The sequence below is a fragment of the Acartia tonsa genome, chromosome 7, assembly GCF_053477335.1.
Source record: "Acartia tonsa isolate MP-2025a chromosome 7, ASM5347733v1, whole genome shotgun sequence".
In the NCBI taxonomy this organism is placed as follows: domain Eukaryota; kingdom Metazoa; phylum Arthropoda; class Copepoda; order Calanoida; family Acartiidae; genus Acartia; species Acartia tonsa.
Window position 1 is genome coordinate 12,160,496 of NC_137266.1, and position 19,643 is coordinate 12,180,138.

The 19,643-nt window shown below is 31.1% G+C and overlaps 2 protein-coding genes across 2 annotated transcripts in view; both read right to left on the reverse strand.

Moving 5' to 3' along the window:
- Positions 1-16,252, reverse strand: part of LOC145324846 (glutamate receptor ionotropic, kainate 2) — a 46,860-nt gene extending 30,608 nt beyond the window's left edge. The window contains exons 1-15 of the mRNA XM_080167537.1: positions 16,198-16,252; positions 15,770-15,882; positions 15,001-15,054; positions 14,421-14,496; positions 9,489-9,547; positions 8,985-9,045; positions 8,047-8,126; positions 7,136-7,189; positions 6,235-6,302; positions 5,416-5,493; positions 3,953-4,070; positions 2,852-2,937; positions 1,944-2,037; positions 1,104-1,201; positions 603-701 (exon numbers count right to left, since the gene is read on the reverse strand). Of these exons, the coding sequence (XP_080023663.1) occupies positions 603-701; positions 1,104-1,201; positions 1,944-2,037; positions 2,852-2,937; positions 3,953-4,070; positions 5,416-5,493; positions 6,235-6,302; positions 7,136-7,189; positions 8,047-8,126; positions 8,985-9,045; positions 9,489-9,547; positions 14,421-14,496; positions 15,001-15,054; positions 15,770-15,826 (1,082 nt within the window). The 5' untranslated portion in view covers positions 15,827-15,882; positions 16,198-16,252. The remainder of the gene's footprint in view (positions 1-602; positions 702-1,103; positions 1,202-1,943; positions 2,038-2,851; positions 2,938-3,952; positions 4,071-5,415; positions 5,494-6,234; positions 6,303-7,135; positions 7,190-8,046; positions 8,127-8,984; positions 9,046-9,488; positions 9,548-14,420; positions 14,497-15,000; positions 15,055-15,769; positions 15,883-16,197) is intronic.
- LOC145324847 (vesicle-fusing ATPase 1-like) overlaps positions 16,249-19,643 on the reverse strand; it is a 59,015-nt gene continuing 55,620 nt past the window's right edge. Inside the window, exons 27-28 of the mRNA XM_080167538.1 lie at positions 17,997-18,087; positions 16,249-17,618 (exon numbers count right to left, since the gene is read on the reverse strand). Of these exons, the coding sequence (XP_080023664.1) occupies positions 17,503-17,618; positions 17,997-18,087 (207 nt within the window). The 3' untranslated portion in view covers positions 16,249-17,502. The remainder of the gene's footprint in view (positions 17,619-17,996; positions 18,088-19,643) is intronic.

A 19,643-nucleotide genomic window follows, 5' to 3' on the forward strand; every position in this document is an offset into this window, starting at 1 on the left:
GACAGTCCTTTAACTTAAAAATCCCTTTTTATTTTAATACCAAATATGAGTATTAGTATGTGTGTCTGTTGTTCTGTACATCTGTCTTGACGGATCTACTGCAGTTCGCGGTAAAATATTACTGGTAAGCAATATTTCCAAAAATCTATGAATTTTAAAGGCTGCTAGCTGCCAAACGGCTGAACATACAGATCATGCCCGCACACTGTTTCAAGCGGCATAAGAAGGCCTACAAATAATCTGGAATAGCCATAAATCAATAATGCATAATTATCTCGCAGTGCAGAGAAATGCGCAAAAAAGACCTATTTTACGCGCTTTTTCTTCAGTGAAGCTTTCCCTGTGTATCATTGGATCTTGGCTATTACAGATTATTTGTAGGCCTTCTTATGCCGCATAAAATAGTGTGCGGGTATGATCTGTACGTTCAGCCGTTTGGCAGCTAGCAGCCTTTAAAATTAAGTATTGTTTACTAGCAATATTCTACCGTGAACTGCAGTAGATCCGTCAAGTCATATATTATACTTTTTGGAACTCTTTTCTTATTTGCACATCTATCCAAAAACAGTTTGGGTAATCAGTTTTTCCCATTGGTTACTTACTTTATAGGCCCAGTAATCCCTTCTAACTCGACATTATTAATAAAATTAATAAGTGTAGATCCTTCTTTCCAGGGCAGCTCATCTTCACATGATAAATTTCTAAAAAAAGACTTTAAAAAATCATAGTTTATCATAGATACTCTAAACTTAAAATGTCTGTCTTTAATGGATACTTTTATTTCATATGCTATGAAACCGATTAATATCCGCTGTATTAAAACAATTTCAGCAAGAAAATTCTTGTATACCAGCGTATTACAGAAAATAAACGAATGTTACAATAAAAATCATAAAATTGATACCAGTATAGTTACTTCGGTCGGGGATTCAAAAATGGTATTAATCTTAAAATTTTTATTTTAATATCCGGGTAAAACTGTCTATAATACGATGCGATAAAGTACAAGACTCTGTGACAAATGAGTAACTACTGTATAGCTTGTTTTATCCATTCTAATCCAGTCTTCTTTTTGATGAGTTTTAAATTTAAGACGTTTTTACCTAATTTGTAGTTCAGGACCTTCCATGAGAGCAGCCTCTAACCCTTTGCTGAAGACATACACACTATCAAACATCATAGCAGGCTCAGTTTCAATCATCTAAAATACAAAAGAACGTGTTCTAATTTTTGTTATTTTTTTTCTTTCACCCATTCGTGACGAGCTCACAAAGTTTTGATTCACCGGGGTTCAACAAAATAGATTTATTTTCAATAATTACTCAACAGAATTCAAAAAGTAAGGTGTCAAATTAAAGATCTTATTATTTTGTCCATACTGGCAATATTCTTTTTTTTTGTTGCATTTTAGTACCTTAAAAACCAACTTATTTAAAAATAACTTAAATTACTTCAAAAATAAGAGGTCTACAAAAAAAACTGATTGCATATCTAAATTCTATGGATCATTTTACATCTACTACTTACTAAAAGCTAATTAAAAAGTCACAAAAGTTAGGACACGTTCTTTGATTATAATTCAGATTCGACAGTGCAAAAAATCATATTTTTAATAATCTATCAAATAAATAATTTATTCTTTATATCAATATATCCATCTATTTATTTATCACTTGATTTAATCATTTATTCATCTATCTATTCATCTATCAACCAATCGATGAATCTACTAATCTATTCCAGACGAAGATTATAAAAGTCCCTCTACAGATATGACGTCATACGACAGAATAACCAATGAGAGGCCAGCATAAATTTTACCATTGGTCAATTACAGTGTATAGTGGCCTCTCATTGGCTATTCTATCGTATGACGTCATAATCTGTGGAGGGACTTTCTCCATTCCAGGCACTTAAAAATTATATTTGTAAAATGAACCTACCCCATTATTAGCCAGAATCTTAGTACCAATAGGATGGAATTCTTTCATACTTTGGAGAACAGACTGCACTCGTCGCGTGTCAGAGTCAACAATTCTGTAAAAAAAATACTAGTTCATAAAAACATATTATTTATTCTAAAACTTTTAGTAATATATCTTAGAATCCTCCCCACTAGTAATGCATGACACGGGAGGTAAAGACTTGTTAAGACTCTAGGGGGCTTGATGTCGCTTCGGGTACTAGGTAACTAGACCTCTCTCCACGCACCTTGAAACATACTCCGATTATGAATGCGGTGTAAAGCGTCCAATCGCCCATCAGACAACCAACTCTCTGAGATGCACGACCTTTGTCCCAACTCTGCATGGTAACAAGTTGCGCCTGATTCGGGCCAAGGCATTCCCCCACTCTAACTATTTACGTCGCGCATCTGACATAGTAGCAGCGGGAACCATTTTTAACGTCTTTAGTTATGACGCGGTGTCGGACCGAGATTCGAACCTATCACCTTCTACGGTCGCTGGAGGTATGTTTAAATATATCTCAATAATAACCTTCAATCCAAGTGATGAAAGTTACAAAAATTGGTCTATTGACAAGAAATTATATGGCAAACTTCTCACAAAAACAATTTCAGCAATTGATAAAATTTTATTCCTGAGTATAGGGATGAAATATCGAGTGGAGGGATGAAAAATTATTACCTACCAATCGCAGTATATAATTACTTGGATGTTGCACCAGATTTTCATGTACTCAATAAAGTGATACCCACAGCTGGCTAAAATAACGATACCTACAATCGACGCCTTTACCCTTTACTTTGAAGTCTATATTATTAACCTAAATTGACGACTACTTTTCCCCTGTCAATATATCCACGTATATACTATATCCATTTTCCTACCTGAACGCTGTGATGTTTACTTGATTGTACTTGAAATCCTCCAGGTCCATCATCTCAACATCAAATGATGTAAACGTGTAGTGATACTGAATAGATAGATAGATTAAATAATGAATAGATAGATGGTTAAATAGGTGGACATATAGATAGATAGATAGATTGATAGATGTATGGATAGATGGATGGATGGATGGATGGATAGATGGATGGATGGATGGATGGATAAATGGATGGATGGATGGATAGATAGATAAATGGATGGATGGATGGAGGGATGGATAGATGGATGGATGAATGGATGGATTGGTGGATGGATGGATGAATAGATGGATGGATGGATGGATGAATGAATTGATGGATGGATAAATGGATTCATTAATGGATAAATAGATGGATAGATTAAATAACAGACAGATGGATAAAAATATCCATAATCTGAACATCAAATTATATAGAAGTGTAGTGACATTAAAAAGATATAATATATTAATGGATGGATAGATGGATAGATACAAAAGTAGATAAGATATGTATGTAGATGAGCAAATAGTTGGATATATCCTTACGAATATGTAGTGTATAGAATTAAGAAAATACCCTAAAGTATACAATTACAAATATATAAAAGAGACTATTTACTTTCATAGCAGATAATTGTATTGCAAAAATACAATATGATTCTTGGATACAAAAGTGCCCAAGAATCATATAATAGATATAAATAAACTTACAAAATTAGAAATGGACAAGTAAATCACTTTTGCCATACCTTAATGTTTCTTTGCGATATGTTATTGTAAGGCCTAGCACAGGATTTTCTATAAAAGGGTTGGTTGTCCTATGGGTGTAACTTTATCCAGAGAGAGAGGAGACAATAGGCTGTTCATTACACTAGTTCCCAAAGTTTTATGATAACGTTTTCTTATTCTTTAATCTAACAACTTTGGGACTTTTTAATTTTGATTGGTTGGTTAATTAAGTTGAGTGTTCCAACGATTCAACCACTAATTATGATCTACAGAAGGGATAATTTTTTGTATCATACTTGGGGACGTACAACAATTTATCAGCCATATTGTCTTATCCCTTTAGATCCCTAACCTGGTTATTATTCATCTGAAGCTGGAGTATTGCTCTGAAGAACTGTTTAATATTTTGTCTGCTTGTGTCAACAATGATATTATAGATCTCCTTCTCTTTAATCTCTCTCAATACAGTTCTACAATATATAAACAAGGATGAATACATCCAATAGTAAGTATAACAATTATAAAAAGACACATAACACAACAATGATATTATAGATCTCCTTCTCTTTAATCTCTCTCAATACAGTTCTACAACATATAAACAAGGTTGATTACATCCACAGTGAGAATAGCAACAATAAAGCAATTATATTATAGAAATAATATATAGTCATAGAAAATAAACAACTAGCAACTGCACCCCTAGAATATAAGAGCTCTGTATTCAAAGGGGGACAAAAAAAGCCTAATTCAACTTAAGCCTTAAATCTAAAAACAAAATAGCCTATACCCATCCAAGGTCATAAACAAAGTTTTCCTTGAAATGAGAACTCAATCAGTTCAGTATTTATTGAAATCTTAAGCTTTCGTCAAAAAACTTACTACCTTATACATGGTAAGAACATCAATAATTTTATTAAGTAATCAAGGATGATAATATTTATAGAAGAGGTAAAATAATAAAAAATAGTATTACTTTTTTTAATATTTCCTAATATAATGTTTAAATAATATCCACAAAAATAGAAGTTTTGCTACAAAAAAAGTGATAGAAAAGTTATATAAGAAGTGTAACAATGCAAAATAAAATAAAATAAGTTTTACGAAAAATATATTACTGTACTTTCGTGTACAGACAAGCAGACCACATAAATTAATTTTAATACATGAAACAAAATCACAAATAAAACTATTGTTTTGGAGTTCCTTGGGGCAAAGGAAAAGACCAAAATTTAAAAAAAATGTTATGTTATGAAAGTACTTTAGATCAAGTTATCCAATTAATTTAAAGTTTAAACACTTGAGTTTTAAAATGTAATTAAGATTTTTTCATAACCTATAAATAAGCAGTGCTTACTAACCCAGGAAGGGAGTGGATATTTGGCTGCTTACACAAGTCCCGAAAGTTTTCTTCTTCGTTGGCATTAATAACCTTGTGGATTTTTTATTGAATTTTGGGGTAAAGACCCTTTCGGGGCAACACTCCTTAAGGTGCGATTCTTCGTTTTTTCACAGTAGCTTTTTTCCTATTTCTAGCCCTGCGGGGCCAATTGCCTACCCCGGTGGGGCAATCACCAAACCCAATATAACCTAACCTAACCGAAAATAATCTACCAAAAGCTATTTTAAAAATACGACGAATCGCCTGTTAAGGGGCGTTGCCACGAAAGGGACTGTTCCCGAAGTTTGCTTGGTTGGTCATATAACTAAGTGTCCAAACGTTTCAAACACTAATAGTAATCATTATGTATCATCATTGGGGATGTACATCAATTTATCGGCCATTGTCTTATCCCTTTAGATCCCTGGACTAACCTGTAGTTATGTGGTTTAGTTTGTCTGATGTAGATGGCAAGATTCTTACTCGGAGGTGACCGCACTAACTCTTGTAGTCTAGATGAAATATTTGGTTATTCATTAGTTGGAGCATAAAGTTAAGTGTAGAGCGTCCTATATTAGAGTAAAACACTAGAGGGGGAGGGGGTTATATAACTGCATTTCCCCTCCCCAAAGACCCTGTGCAGACTATCAATTAGGTCTTTTAGCAATTAGCAATTTGCCTGCAAACGAAAAACATATATAAGTATGTTGTCGGTAATATGTCATGCATGACCTCATTTATTCAATTCTACGAGCTGTACTAGCGGCTAGGCCCAAGAGGTAATTGGTAGTCCCCATCCTTTTTGTTTTAGTTTTCAAAAACAAGAAAACAATTTTTGTTGGGGGGAGGTGGGGGTGTTCCACCCCAAGAAAATAGCCTAAAACCACCACAGGACAAGTAGGTATTTTCCCTGAAGAGTAGAACCCAATCGGTTCAGTGGTTACTGAGATCTTAAGCTTCAGTCAGACAGACAGACATGGTTTTACTTTGTATTATAGATAATATCATAATTCCAAGATTAAATTTGTCAATAGGAGAATTGCATGTCCCAATACAGAAAATATTGAAATTATAAAATGAGGCTAGTTTCAACTTTTTTTTGCTACTGTGTCAAACGTAGGAAAAAGTATTTGAGAAACCTAAAATCAAATGTAACTCATTATCAAATTATGAAAATGGTAGGTTGTTTAATATGTGTTTTATTCTATTATATAATTTTCAATCAAGGAGCTCTTTTTCTGATATTTGCATACCTAATTAGGCCATACCCATCTTCATAAAGGATAGCCGCTCGGGTCCAATTTAAAAACATCATCATATCCTTAATAAATAATAGTCATTTATCGCATCGTATTATAGACTGCTTTCCGAAGATATTAAAATTGAAAAAAAATTTAGATTAAATCCAGTTTTGTTAGCCTCAAGAGGGCCAATGCATTACAAAGAAACGATTCTAATCCTACGGATATTATTCGTTTTCGAACTCATACTGCAAAACAATCATATAAAAATCTTAGTTTAATATACCATTTATTTGTCAAATATTTTGCTATGTTCAAACTGCCGTAATAAATATAAAAATTGAATCTTTGTTATAAAAGTGAAGAAGGCAAGGAATTAAAAGGATTCGAAACTGGGAGATAAATTGATGTACTTCCCTAATGATAATACACAAAATTACCCTTCTGTAGTTACAATCAGAGGTTGAAACGTTTGTACACTTTTTATTGAGCCAACCAATCAAAATTCAAAAAAGTCCCCAAAGTTGTTAAGCCATCGAGTTATACGAGAGAACGTTATTATAAAACTTTGGAGACTAGTGTAATAAACAATCTAACAAATCCTCCCTCCCTGGAAAGAAGTAGACATTGGACTGTAAGTTATAATGGTACCCAAAGCTTAGCTTTATTTTTTTGGCTTAATTTGGGGACTTATATTATAGCTTGATTAAATGGTTAAGCTAGAAGTGTTCAAACAATAAATTTAATCCACGGAGGCAATATTTTTAAAGATGTCGTCAATTTATCGTCCATTGTCTAATCCCGTAAGATATCAAATTGTAATATTTTAGACGTGATGAAAGCTTTTCAAAACATCATAAAGATTCATTAGAAAATGTTAGATTTTAAAATTATCAAAATTTAAAAACCTTACCTTATAGGCTAAATTCATAAGTTCTTGAGACGGATGGAGATTTAATGAAGATTCCTGCAAGAAAAAAGTATAAAATGTTAAAAATATAATGAAAAGTTGTACTATTATTCAAAATTGGGTTAAAGTTATTAAAATGTCAAAAACATAAATTGTAAGAGAACTCAATATATTTTACTATCCTTTTACATTTACAGTCTTGTCTGTCTATCTATCTATGCTGGCCTATAGATATCAAGGTATCTATCTATCTATCTGTGTATACCTTATATCCATTATCTATATCTATCCTGGCCTCTAGATAAGGGATATCAAGGTATCTATCTATCTATCTATCTATCTGCGTATACCTTATATCCAATATCTATATCTATCCTAGGCCTCTAGATGAGGGATATCAAGGTATCTATCTATCTGTGTATACCTTATATCCATTATCTATGTCTATCCTGGCCTCTAGATGATGGATATCAAGGTATCTATCTATCTGTGTATACCTTATATTCATTATCTATATCTATCCTGGCCTCTAGATGATGGATATCAAGGTATCTATCTATCTATCTATCTGTGTATACCTTATATCCATTATCTATATCTATCCTAGCCTCTAGATGATGGATATCAAGGTATCTATCTATCTATCTATCTATCTATCTGTGTATACCTTATATCCATTATCTATATCTATCCTGGCCTCTAGATGAGGGATATCAAGGTATCTATCTATCTATCTATCTATCTGTGTATACCTTATATCCATTATCTATATCTATCCTGGCCTCTAGATGATGGATATCAAGGTATCTAACTATCTATCTATCTGTGTATACCTTATATCCATTATCTATATCTATCCTGGCCTCTAGATGATGGATATCAAGGTATCTAACTATCTATCTATCTGTGTATACCTTATATCCATTATCTATATCTATCCTGGCCTCTAGATGAGGGATATCAAGGGCATCACAAAGAGATTGTACGTGGGAACCTAAAACAAATATCATTTAATCTTGATTTTTAGCGTCGTACGATTTCAGCTTCATTTAAATTAACAAAGTTTAAAAATTGTTACTCACAGCATCCGCGTAAACTAAATTAGAAATGATAGGCCTGGTCTAACAAAACTGGTATTAATTCTATGACTTTTATCTTAATAATTGCGAATGATTTTTCAGTGTTGCTAATCCAGCAATTATTAATCGGTTTCGATGCCATACTTGAAAGTATATAATTCAATTACATACTTTTAGTTAACAAGTAATTTTATTTTTGTTTGATCTGTTGATATTTAGAAAGATATAGGTATATTATATAATCATATGCAATGATGAATACTAAACTAAAGATATGCTTTTGTAAATACTTAGTTACAAATAAGATTTACCTAAGCACGATAAAATTTTAACATTTTTAAATGAAAGGATTAGAATATATTTCATTAAATATATAGTTCATTATGCTGATGAATAAAATAGGTAAATGTACTAAACATGTATTAAAAATATATTATATCAGATTTTCCGTTTATAACTCTAAAAAGAGAAAAAGAATGTCAAAATTACATAAAAAAGCAAAAGTTTGTAAAGATTTTGACAACATCAAACTTGTTTATTTTTTAGGAGCAGGGCTACTTAAAAAATCAAAAATCGTTTCTTCGTATTTTCACAGTAGCTTTTCTCATATTTCTAGCCGGTGTGGGGCCAATTGCCTAACACTGCGGGGCAATCACCTAACCCAATATAACCTAACCTAACCTAAAATAACCTATCAAAAGCCATTTTCAAAATACGACGAATCGCCCCTTAAAAGGCGTTGCCACGAAAGGCACTATAACCAAAACTCTTACCTAGAACTAGGTCGTTTGGGCCAAATATTGCTTGAACTCCATAATTAATTTGTGTACATATCTAAACAAACAGGAAAGCTTAATACCAGGGACGTCCAAACATTTTTTTTGAGAATGTAAAATAAGGGGGTTCAAAAGTTTAAAGGGGGTTAAATGAGGGGTTGCAAAAGTTGGAGGGGGTAATTTATGTTATTCCAAAAATTTTGAGGTTGGTAAAATAAGGGGTTTCAAAGTTTGAGAGGGGTAATAAACACTCTTTTACCCCAACCCTTAGACGTTTATGCTTACTACTTTTATCATATTTAAATTAATTATCACCTCCTTTTTTCTTATTTTTAGTTACATTAATTAAAATTTTACCATATAATATTTCACCGCCTTTTTAAATTATAATTTCTTTATATGTATATAAAATTTATTCAGCAAATTTTTCCTCCTGAACTTTGCAATTATAATTGTCAAACGCCTTATTTAAATCAAAGAAACATAAATTAAATGTTTTACCTTATTATTAGCTCTGAATGAATCATGTGTTGGGACATATTGTATGTCATAAACAAGGGTCCTGCCCAAAAAATATTCATTATAGAATTTTCAAAATTAGTTAGAGGATTTTTCTTATTTTAAAATGAAGGATTTTATAATCTAAAACTGAATTAATAGCATGTAAGTGATTGTTGATAAATAAAAATAATGAAAATATTTGTTTTTGTTTGATTGTTTAATACTTTAAGTCATGTTTGGATGGGTCATATTGGGTAATTAGAAGACATGCAGGACAATCCCCCCCTCTATTTTTTAATCCATTTTAATCAATTTAACCCATTTCAAAGGGCTTTCAGTGCTCAACCGTTAATTTGTGGAAAAGCACCCATAAATGACTGTTATACGATCTTAACACTTAAAAAAGAAATTGACAGTACTTTGACATGAAAATGTACTTTTTAATATTCTTCAAATGTATAAAATTTATTGATTTGATAAATGGAATTAAAATAGTTTAATTTTATCCTGGTTAGTTTAAAAGTTTGACAGTCCACCTGCCTTCAGGCTGGCTTTAGTAGATAAACTTTTATTTGGGACAAGAGGGATAAGTAAATAAATACTTAGGATCAATTATACACCATTTTTAACCTGCACCTTATCCCTACCCTACATCCCCACTTTTTGGGGTTACAATCTGCTATTTAACTTAGTTTGCTGATTCATACTCAATGGTATATGGGAAATAAAATGTACTCGTTTGTTATATGAGAAAAACTTTCACTTTCTTGTTTAATCTACTTTACATATGAGCAACTACTCTAGAACTAACTTATTTGTCATTCCATAACGCTATGGGTAAAATTTTGGAATAAAGGTACTAAGAAAGAGAGGGAATGCCTGATTGAGCAAATAGGAGAATCGCATCGGTACATACATTTAATTTCATTGGTTGAAATTTTGTACACATCTTGTTACGAATGCATGTTTTTTTTTCATTTCATACATAGATAAAAGTCAGCTGTAAACAGTATATTTTCTTAGTAGAAAGCGTTGCGGAATCAGAGTTAATTGCCCAAAAATTTCGTTTAAATTTGAAAGCTTCGAAACGAGGTGGATTCTTAAAAAAAAAGTTAGGCTGGCTACTCGCTGGTGAGGCAAAATTATTTTTGTGAAAAATCCTCTAAAATCAAACAAAAATAATTACAAAAATTAAATGAAATCTTAAAAGGGTTATTAACATATGATTTTGTTTAATTTTTAAAGATTTTTAATGTGCTTTTGGATGATTTTTCACAAAAATAATTTTGCCTCACTATCGAGTAGCGAGTCTATAATTTTTTAAGAATCCACATCAGCTTGAGTCGAAAGTAAACAATACTTTTGTCTGCTAGAAATGTTCCTTCTTAGATTTGACGAAAAAGGGTTCAGAATATGCTTCTATTCTTCTATTTCTATTAATTTTGGTTACTATACTAAATAAATGGAAACTTCTAAATTTTCTTCTAAATATTTCCCTTTCAAGTCTTTCTTCTTGTAATTTTTTTACCATTGCTTTGCTACTTAAAGACATTGTCATCCTTGTTCTATATGACAAAATTCTAATACCATTTGATTCTATTTTTCATAAAAAATTCCCTATATCTCAGTTTTTATCAAACAATTTCAAAGTGTCTGAATGAAATTATACAAGGATCTAAAGGGATAAGACAATGGTCGATAAATTGATTATCATCCCCAATGATGATACATAAAATTACCCTTTCTGTGGATCACAATTAGTGGCTGAAACATATAAACACTCAACTTAATAAACCCACCAATAAAAATTCATTAAAAGTCCCCAAAGTTGTTATTCCAATGAATAATAAAACGCTATTATAAAACTTTGGGGAGTAGTGAAATTAACAGTCTACTGTTCCATCCCTAATTAATTATAACTTTTACTGCATTATTCTTTGTTCCAGTTATCAAATAAAATTATTTTTATAGATATGAAGCGAAGCAATAACAAGTTAGATAACAAATTGTAAACATATAAATGGAAATCAATAGAGAGTATTAGAATTATTGGCAGTTATGTTTTTTTTTAATTTGTTAATCAAAACAAGAAACATAAGCTATTCTAATATAAACAAGGTTGACATACTTATGCACAAAATATGAATTTACATAGTTGAAAAAATGAACCAAAATAATAATAAAATTAAAAATAATTAAAAAGAAACTTAAAACATTTCTTAGAGATTATTAAATAAAAGGCTGTTTTTGCTTGAAACTTTTTCCGACAAAAAACCCAAGTCAATCCTATGAAAGAAACCATAGAACATATGTACTGTACATTGAAAGAATGTCAACAAATATTTTTATTCAATTCTATTATAAGATATTTTATAATATCATAACTATTAATTTTTAGAAAAAATCAGAGATTTAAAGGGATAAGACAATGGATGATAAATTAAATTACATCCCCATTGATGTATGGAACCAAACAATCGAAATTCAATAAAATTACCAAAACATGTAATTGTACATACCTAATGACTATGAACCAAATTATTCACTTTTTAGATTAAAATCATTGATTAAAATGTTTGACTTCCATTATAGTACCGAACATAAAAACTAAAAATCAACAAAACCTACTAAAGTTTTTAGCTATCGAACAAGATAACGTGGTTTTAAACCTTTGGGTACCTGTGTAATTTACATTCAATTGTCCCCTCCCTCCTTCCACCTAAAATGAACTGAACATTTCTCCGAAATAATTTAGATTTCAACTTTGACTAGTGGTAAGTACTTGAACTACATGTTGTCCTTGATTTTGTAAAAAGAAATTCTTCATTTTTAACACAAAAGATTTTCTATACAGCTTTGTTTTCCCTACTCTTTGTTTTGTCCTATGTATGACTCAGAGATCGTATAGGGATAAGACAATGAGCGATAAAGTTATGTACATTTAATAAAAAAATACTCCATATATATAGGTAAAAATCATTATTGAACTGCTACACTGCTAAATTGAACCAGTCAATCAAGATTTACCAAAAGTATTCAAAGTTTTTAAGCTAATGAAAGAGCGAGGAAATTCACAGTTCAATGTCCCCTCCCTTCTGGGACAATTATCAAAATTACCCCTTATGTAGATTAAAAATACTGATTGATCTGATATAACTGCTAGTTAAACCCATAATGTCCCCTCCCTTCTGGGACAATTATCAAAATTACCCCTTATGTAGATTAAAATTACTGATTGATCTGATATAACTGCTAGTTAAACCCATCAATCAAGATTTATTAAAAATAGAAGCTTAAAAACAATGATAGAGCGAGTTAATTAACAGTTTAATATGTCCTCCCTCTCTCTTATGCCAGTGGCTGCGTCCCTAGCATCATAGGGCTGTTTATTCTTAGATTAAAAAAAAGCCCAAAACCCTCCCGGGACATGTGAAGCATCCCTTAAAAGGAAAACCCAATCGGCTCAGTAGTTTTTTTAAATCTTAACCTTCAGACAAAAATATTCCCTACTATTTTATATAATAGGATATATAATTTATTTTGGTTGCTATGACCGTACATGACCTTGTTTATCCCACAATCACATAGAATCTGAATTAGGATAAAGAGATTACACAATTACCTATTTGGTTTATATAACTACATACAATCATACATACATATTCAATCAGGGAGGGATATATATTATCACAAAAGATTTCTAGTAAGAGAAACAATAAGTTGGATATTTTCAATGTAAAAATTAGGAAAATCAGTAGGACATTGTACTATTTATTGCACTAGTCCCCAAAGTTTTATAATAACTTTGGAGACTTTTATTGAATTTTGATTGGTTTGTTCATTAAGTTGAGTGTCCAAACGGTTCAACCGCTAATTTTAATCTAAAGAAAGGTTAATTTTGTGTATCATCATTTGGGATATACATCAATTGATTTGCCATTTAGATCCCTCTAGAACACGGATGTAATAAGCAATTATCTAAATAAAGGATTCTTTACAATTACTTATCTTTAGAATCTTATATTCAAAATAAAAAATAAGTAATGTTGTCTTTTTTTTAAGGAGGGAGGAGACATTGGACTATAAATTAAACTGGTATCCAAAGTTATAAATATATATTATGTAATTCGTTGGCTCTACAATTACATATAACAATTTATCATTTATTGTCTTGTACGTAAAGATACTTGAGTTTTTCCTTTTTTATAAACTAGCGGCTTCGCCCCTAGCCGTAGGGGCTTCGCCACAAGATGTGATGGGAAGTTCAACCCAAACCCATTTTTTTTTGTTTTGTGTGTTATAATCTGCATAATATTTTTATTTATTACCTATATTATTATTAATACCTATAAGTGCGACAGCTTTTTACAACGTAATATTTATTTAATACCTTTATGTGCGACAACTTTTTGTTACAGAGAAACGTTAATTTTTAACAATTACAAAATGGCTCCAAAAAATTTTTTTTTTGGGTGTTGGGGTTTTATCATTCCCCTTACTTGTTTTTTCTTTGAAAAAAGGAAAAAAAATTTGGGGGGGGGGGATTTTTTCTTTTTGGGGGGGGGTTGGGGGTGTCCCAGCCCCCAACAAAATATCTTAAAACCACAAAAGGACTAGTAGGTATATTCCCTGAAGAGTAGAGCCCATTTGGTTCAGTGGTTACCGAGATCTTAAGCTTCAGACGGACAGACATCAAGCTACTTTGTATTATAGATAAAATTCCCTATTATTATAAGCCTCTTAGCTAATTAAGTCTTCCATTTTAGGCTTTACATTGTTCTCGGGATGGTTTAGACTATTTCCATCTTTACTTATGATGGTTTTAGGCTTTTTTGTGTGGCCCATCACCCTTTCACTTAAAATATAGAGCCACTAGATGCTAGGCCGAAGTTACTCTTCTAAATTTTTTTTTATTGCAATGAATATTTTTGTTCCTGTTCGCAAGAAGATAAGGATCCTTGTTGATTTTGTACACGGCATACTTGAAAGCCAGCTCTGTTGGAGAATCCTATATAGATTAATAGATAGATATAATCAGTTAACTCACTCTTTAGGTATATATTGCCTATAAAATTGACGCCATACTGGCCTATCATTGGTCAATTGATATGTATTCTAGCCTGCCATTGGTAATTTAGTCAGTGTAATGGCCTGTCATTGATCATTTCTTTACTATTTTCTTTAAAGATACAAATCTATATAAGTATTGTAAATATGGTTTTTAAAGATTAATAGATTAATAAATAGGTAAAATTGGCAGAAAAAGGAAGAAAAAAAGCTATAAAAACATAAATCATATGCATGGACAGATAAATTGATAAATAGTTTGATTGATAGATAGATATAACAGATATGTATTCTTCAATGATTGATATTCATAGTTTAAGAATTTAATGATTATTAGATGGCATATGGATTGATAGATAGATAGACAGATAAATGAATAGATTAATAGACAGAAAGATATAAAGAATGATATAAATATATAAAATAATATATAAAAAAGCTTTACCTTTAGATCCTCTGTAAATAGTGCCCCAATTCTGATGTTTTTGGGCAAGCATATCTATCAATTAATAATATTTTGTCTTTAATGTTCTTTTCTGTAAGTTATAGCATTTTTAAAATCCTGAAAATCATGGAGGCATTGTTTTATTATTATGGCAATTCTAATGTTGATATTTTAAGGATGTTTAATTCCAATACATCACCCCTCCACTTTTTATTTTGGAAAAAAATAAGGGAGGAAGGCGGGGTAGTTTCTCGTGTGTTTGTGTTTTACTTTAGTTAAGTTTAGGTTAGGTGGGTTATGTGAAGGAAACGAAGTTGCGGGTTTCGTCGTATTTTCACAGAGGCTTTTGAAATGTTATTTTAGGTTAGGTTATGTGATTGCCCCGCAGTGTTAGAGCCCCCCGCAGGGGCTAGAAAAAGGAGAAAAGCTACTGTGAAAATGTCACGAAAGCCGCAACTTCGTTTCCTTCACATGACCCGGTTAGGTTATATTGGTTACAGGATAGCTGTGCATGGCAAGGGGGGCGGGGCGAGATGGTCAGTGCACGCCAGGCACTTTGAAGGAAAGTGACAAATACTTAAAGTAACTGAACACCAAAACATTTCTCATTAAAACTCTAAAGAAACATATGATGGTGTTAAGGTTTTGATAATCAGATGAGAAGTTTTTTGGTGATCAGTCCCTTTAAACTTATTCAAAAATTTTACGTCCCATACTCTATTTAGAAACATTAAACTATTACATTCTTATTTTATGACAAAATATATTCCTGTGGACAAGAGTAAAGACAGGCTAACAGCAGGACAAGTTTGTACGGTTCAAACATCTTTAATGGTTTGTTGGCCCCGCAGGGATTAGGGCCGTACAGTTACATATCTAAAACTAATAAGATATTTTTCATACAGAATTTATAAAAAAAGTATTCAAGCTTACTAATATTTTAATTCAGATAATATTATTTTGTATAAAGGTAATAAAAGTAAAAAAACTGCTTCATTAAGGTTTTAAATGTTTCAACTACTTATTGTAATTTACAGAAAAGGTAGTTTTGTGTATAATCATTAGGGCTGTACATCAATTTAACGCCTAATGTCTCATCCATCTAGACCTCTATCTAGGTATATACCAAAAAAATTAAAATTATAATGTACAAAAGGTATAATTAAACAAAATTAGTGTAATTTAAATTCAACTTACCCATTATCGCTGAAGCTATTCTCACATTTCTCATTTTAATATCATTTATAATTCTGAATTTAAACATTATTTCATTTTAACTACATAATCATTTTAACAACAAAATAATTTCAACTCAATGCATTATTAATTCCACTAACCTTAACTAGACATTAAAATATTTCAAGAATTTATATTAGTCCCCACTTTTATATATTTTATAATATTTTTAGCTTGGGGTTTGAAAATTTAACATTTATAAAGCTATTTATAACAATTCATTAACACTTGTTGTGGAAAGTTTGAAATTTCATTTCAATTCTTTGAATTGAACAATGAGATTTTAAAATTTACTGTATTTTTGTCTTAAATTATATAAATGAAGTATAACGACTAACAGAAAGCTTTAAACATTTTAGTTTTTTAACCTAATCTTAAAATAAATATAATGAAAAATCCACCTAAATAAAAGAGAAATCTACTAAAATTTACATTTAAAAATGTTTCTACTGCAAATCACAGCTTATGATAAACACTGAAATGCTACTCTATAATAATCTATAAGGGATAGTTTAATGGAGAAAAATAACCCCCCCCCCCCCTCCACTAATACAACTTTTTTTTTTTGGGGGGGGGGGAAGTTAATTTCAGATTAAGCTATTCCTCATATCTGATCTATAACTCTTTACAGCACAGTAAGTTGAAGAGGTATTCAAGCAAATAATAATAAACAATTAGGTCCATAGCAAGCGCAGCAATAGGATATTTAAAGCAGTTTTCGTAATGAAACACTAAGAATTTTTATTCTATAGCTCAATCATCTTAGGACAATTTATTTTTTACTTAATTTATTTTATTCATAGGCAAAAAAAGATTATTTTCTTTTAGTGTCAGATTCTCCCTGGTTATAGAGTGGCTTCGCTACTGAAACAACATTGCATAGGTCATTTTATTGACTTTTGTATGGAGATATTATATTGAGGAAAAAAGGTCATTAACCTTCAATTTAGTCTTTTTATAGAAACTAAAGAAGTCATTAAATAAAAGAAACAATACATATAACTTTTCTAAAGTACACATACAAGTTTCAGATCTTTAAATAATAAATATACTAACAATAGTAGTTAACTTAAAATGCAAATTTAGTCATGAAAACTAGAATTTATGTTTTCTATTAAAATATCAAGGAAAAGAAAACCTAAATTTCTATTAATGTAATAAGTTTAATAAGTTTTGAGTTTTTTTTTCAAATTTAAATGTTATGGGGTGAAATAAATTACATTAGGTCCTTTTTCATGAAATTTACCCGCATTTTCAATGCATAATTTAAGCTCTGAGCTCAATAAAGTTTTCCTCCTCAAGTTTAGAGATGAGTTTGTGGATTCTTGAGTTAGGATCTGTTTGCTTCACCATGTCCAGAAGGCCAAGCAGTTTCTTAACACCTAGCAATCAAAATAAATATTAAAGAAGGATTATTTAGTTTATTGTACATGAAGCTAATACATGTCCTTCAAGCAAATCAAATTTCTTTTTCAATATCAAAAATGGACATGGGGACGTTGTGAGTTTTATTGTAAATGATTAACTTCCATAGGAATCTTCACTAAATTAATTCAGCCGTCTATCTTCAATATCAACCGAGTTAATCACATTGTCCATGATTGTAAAACCCCAAGCGGGTATAGTCCCTTTCGTGGCAACGGCTAATTTTCAAAGACCCAATAAAAAGTCGGCACCAGGTCCTCGGAAAGGGGACATACAGTCATTTAACCCTCTTTCCCTCTATTGTTTTACTATAGTATTTTAGTTCAAAGTCTTACCGATAGATGCCCTCCTGCCCCTGATTTTCTCCGCCAGTTTGGCTAACTGATCTCCTGTGAAAGCATTCGACTGCTGAATTACACGCATCAACTAAAATACAATAAATCATTAGAAATAATTATCATTTTTTCACAAATTAAGTCTTTCTCTTATATAAAATATGTCCTCAATAATTAATGTACCAATCGAGTTTTAACTTTCGGGGTAGTTTCTTGTAAGTTACGGACGAGCTTTCTAAATATTTTGTTAGGTAGAATAAGGGAGAATATGGGATGGTAAAATTGATGAAAATTTTTTGCAGCCTTCCAAATAAAGTAAACAAAATTACCCACAATCTAAAATAAATCTATCATTAGAAAAATTTGGACACTGTTAGTATATACAAATGTTGCTTTAAAAACATTGAGGGTTTTTGTCTGTTCCCTTAAGATCCCTTAATGAGAGAACATTTGGGGTTAAATTAGTTTATCTGCTATTGTCCTTTCCCTTCCTGCACTTTCTTTGATTGCATTATGTACTCTAATATTAGGATTAAATTAGTTTCGACATGAACTGTCATCATTTATTTATTTAGATAAAGCTAAAACTTTCCTTTATATACATTTTTTTTCTTTTGCAAGGGAAAAATCTACAAAATAATATCAAAATTTCTATATTAGTATAATATAAATACGCTAGTTGATTCGTCCCTAGCTTCTAGAGAAGGCGGGGTTATCATGAAAATAGCCAAAATACTCATGTAGGCATTTATATAACTTCCCTAAAAAGTATAACCTATTTAGATTAGCAAATTCCGAGGTCTTTAGCTTTAGAACAAACAAACCTACTACTTTATATTATGGGATTTCTTCTATTATTTCCCATTTTCCCTATTTTTTTCAATTAAAAAAAAATCCCTTAAAATTAAACAGTAAATTTACGCTCTTTCATTGTTTTAAAAGTTTTTATTTTGTATTTTATTTCTTTTTTTATCTTGATTGAAAGGTTCAAACTAACATTTTATAAATTTTAGACATTAGGATGTTTGTTTATTCCACTAGTTCTCAAATTTTTTTTTTTTTTTTGGGGGGGGGGGACTTTATTGTATTCATGTATAAGGATGTACAATGTACATCAATTTGTCGGCCATTGTCTTATCCCTTAAGAAAAATGGTCAGGTGTTTAACGAGGAATAGAACACCTGAACTGAAATAAGTTTAGAAAGAAGAGTATGTAAACTATAAAGATATAAAATTATTTAGAATACCAATATATAGATAGATAGATACCTAAGCATCTTGAGTTAGGTTGGCAACTTTAGAACACCAGTAAAGGATGGCAACATAATTCATACATACCTAAGCATCTTGAGTTAGGCTGGCAACATGTAGAACATTAGTAAAGGCTGACAACAGTATAGAAAAGTAGATAGTAACCTGAGCTTCTAAAGTTAGGTTGGCAGCATGTAGAGCATCAGTAAAGGCTGGCAACTTTATAAATATATTGGTACCTAAGCATCTTGAGTTAGGTTGGCAACATGTAGAGCATCACTAAAGGCTGGCAACATTATAGAAAGATAGATAATAACAACCTGAGCATCTTGAATTAGGTTGGCAACATGTAGAACATCAGTAAAGGGTAGCAACATTATAGATAGATAGATACCT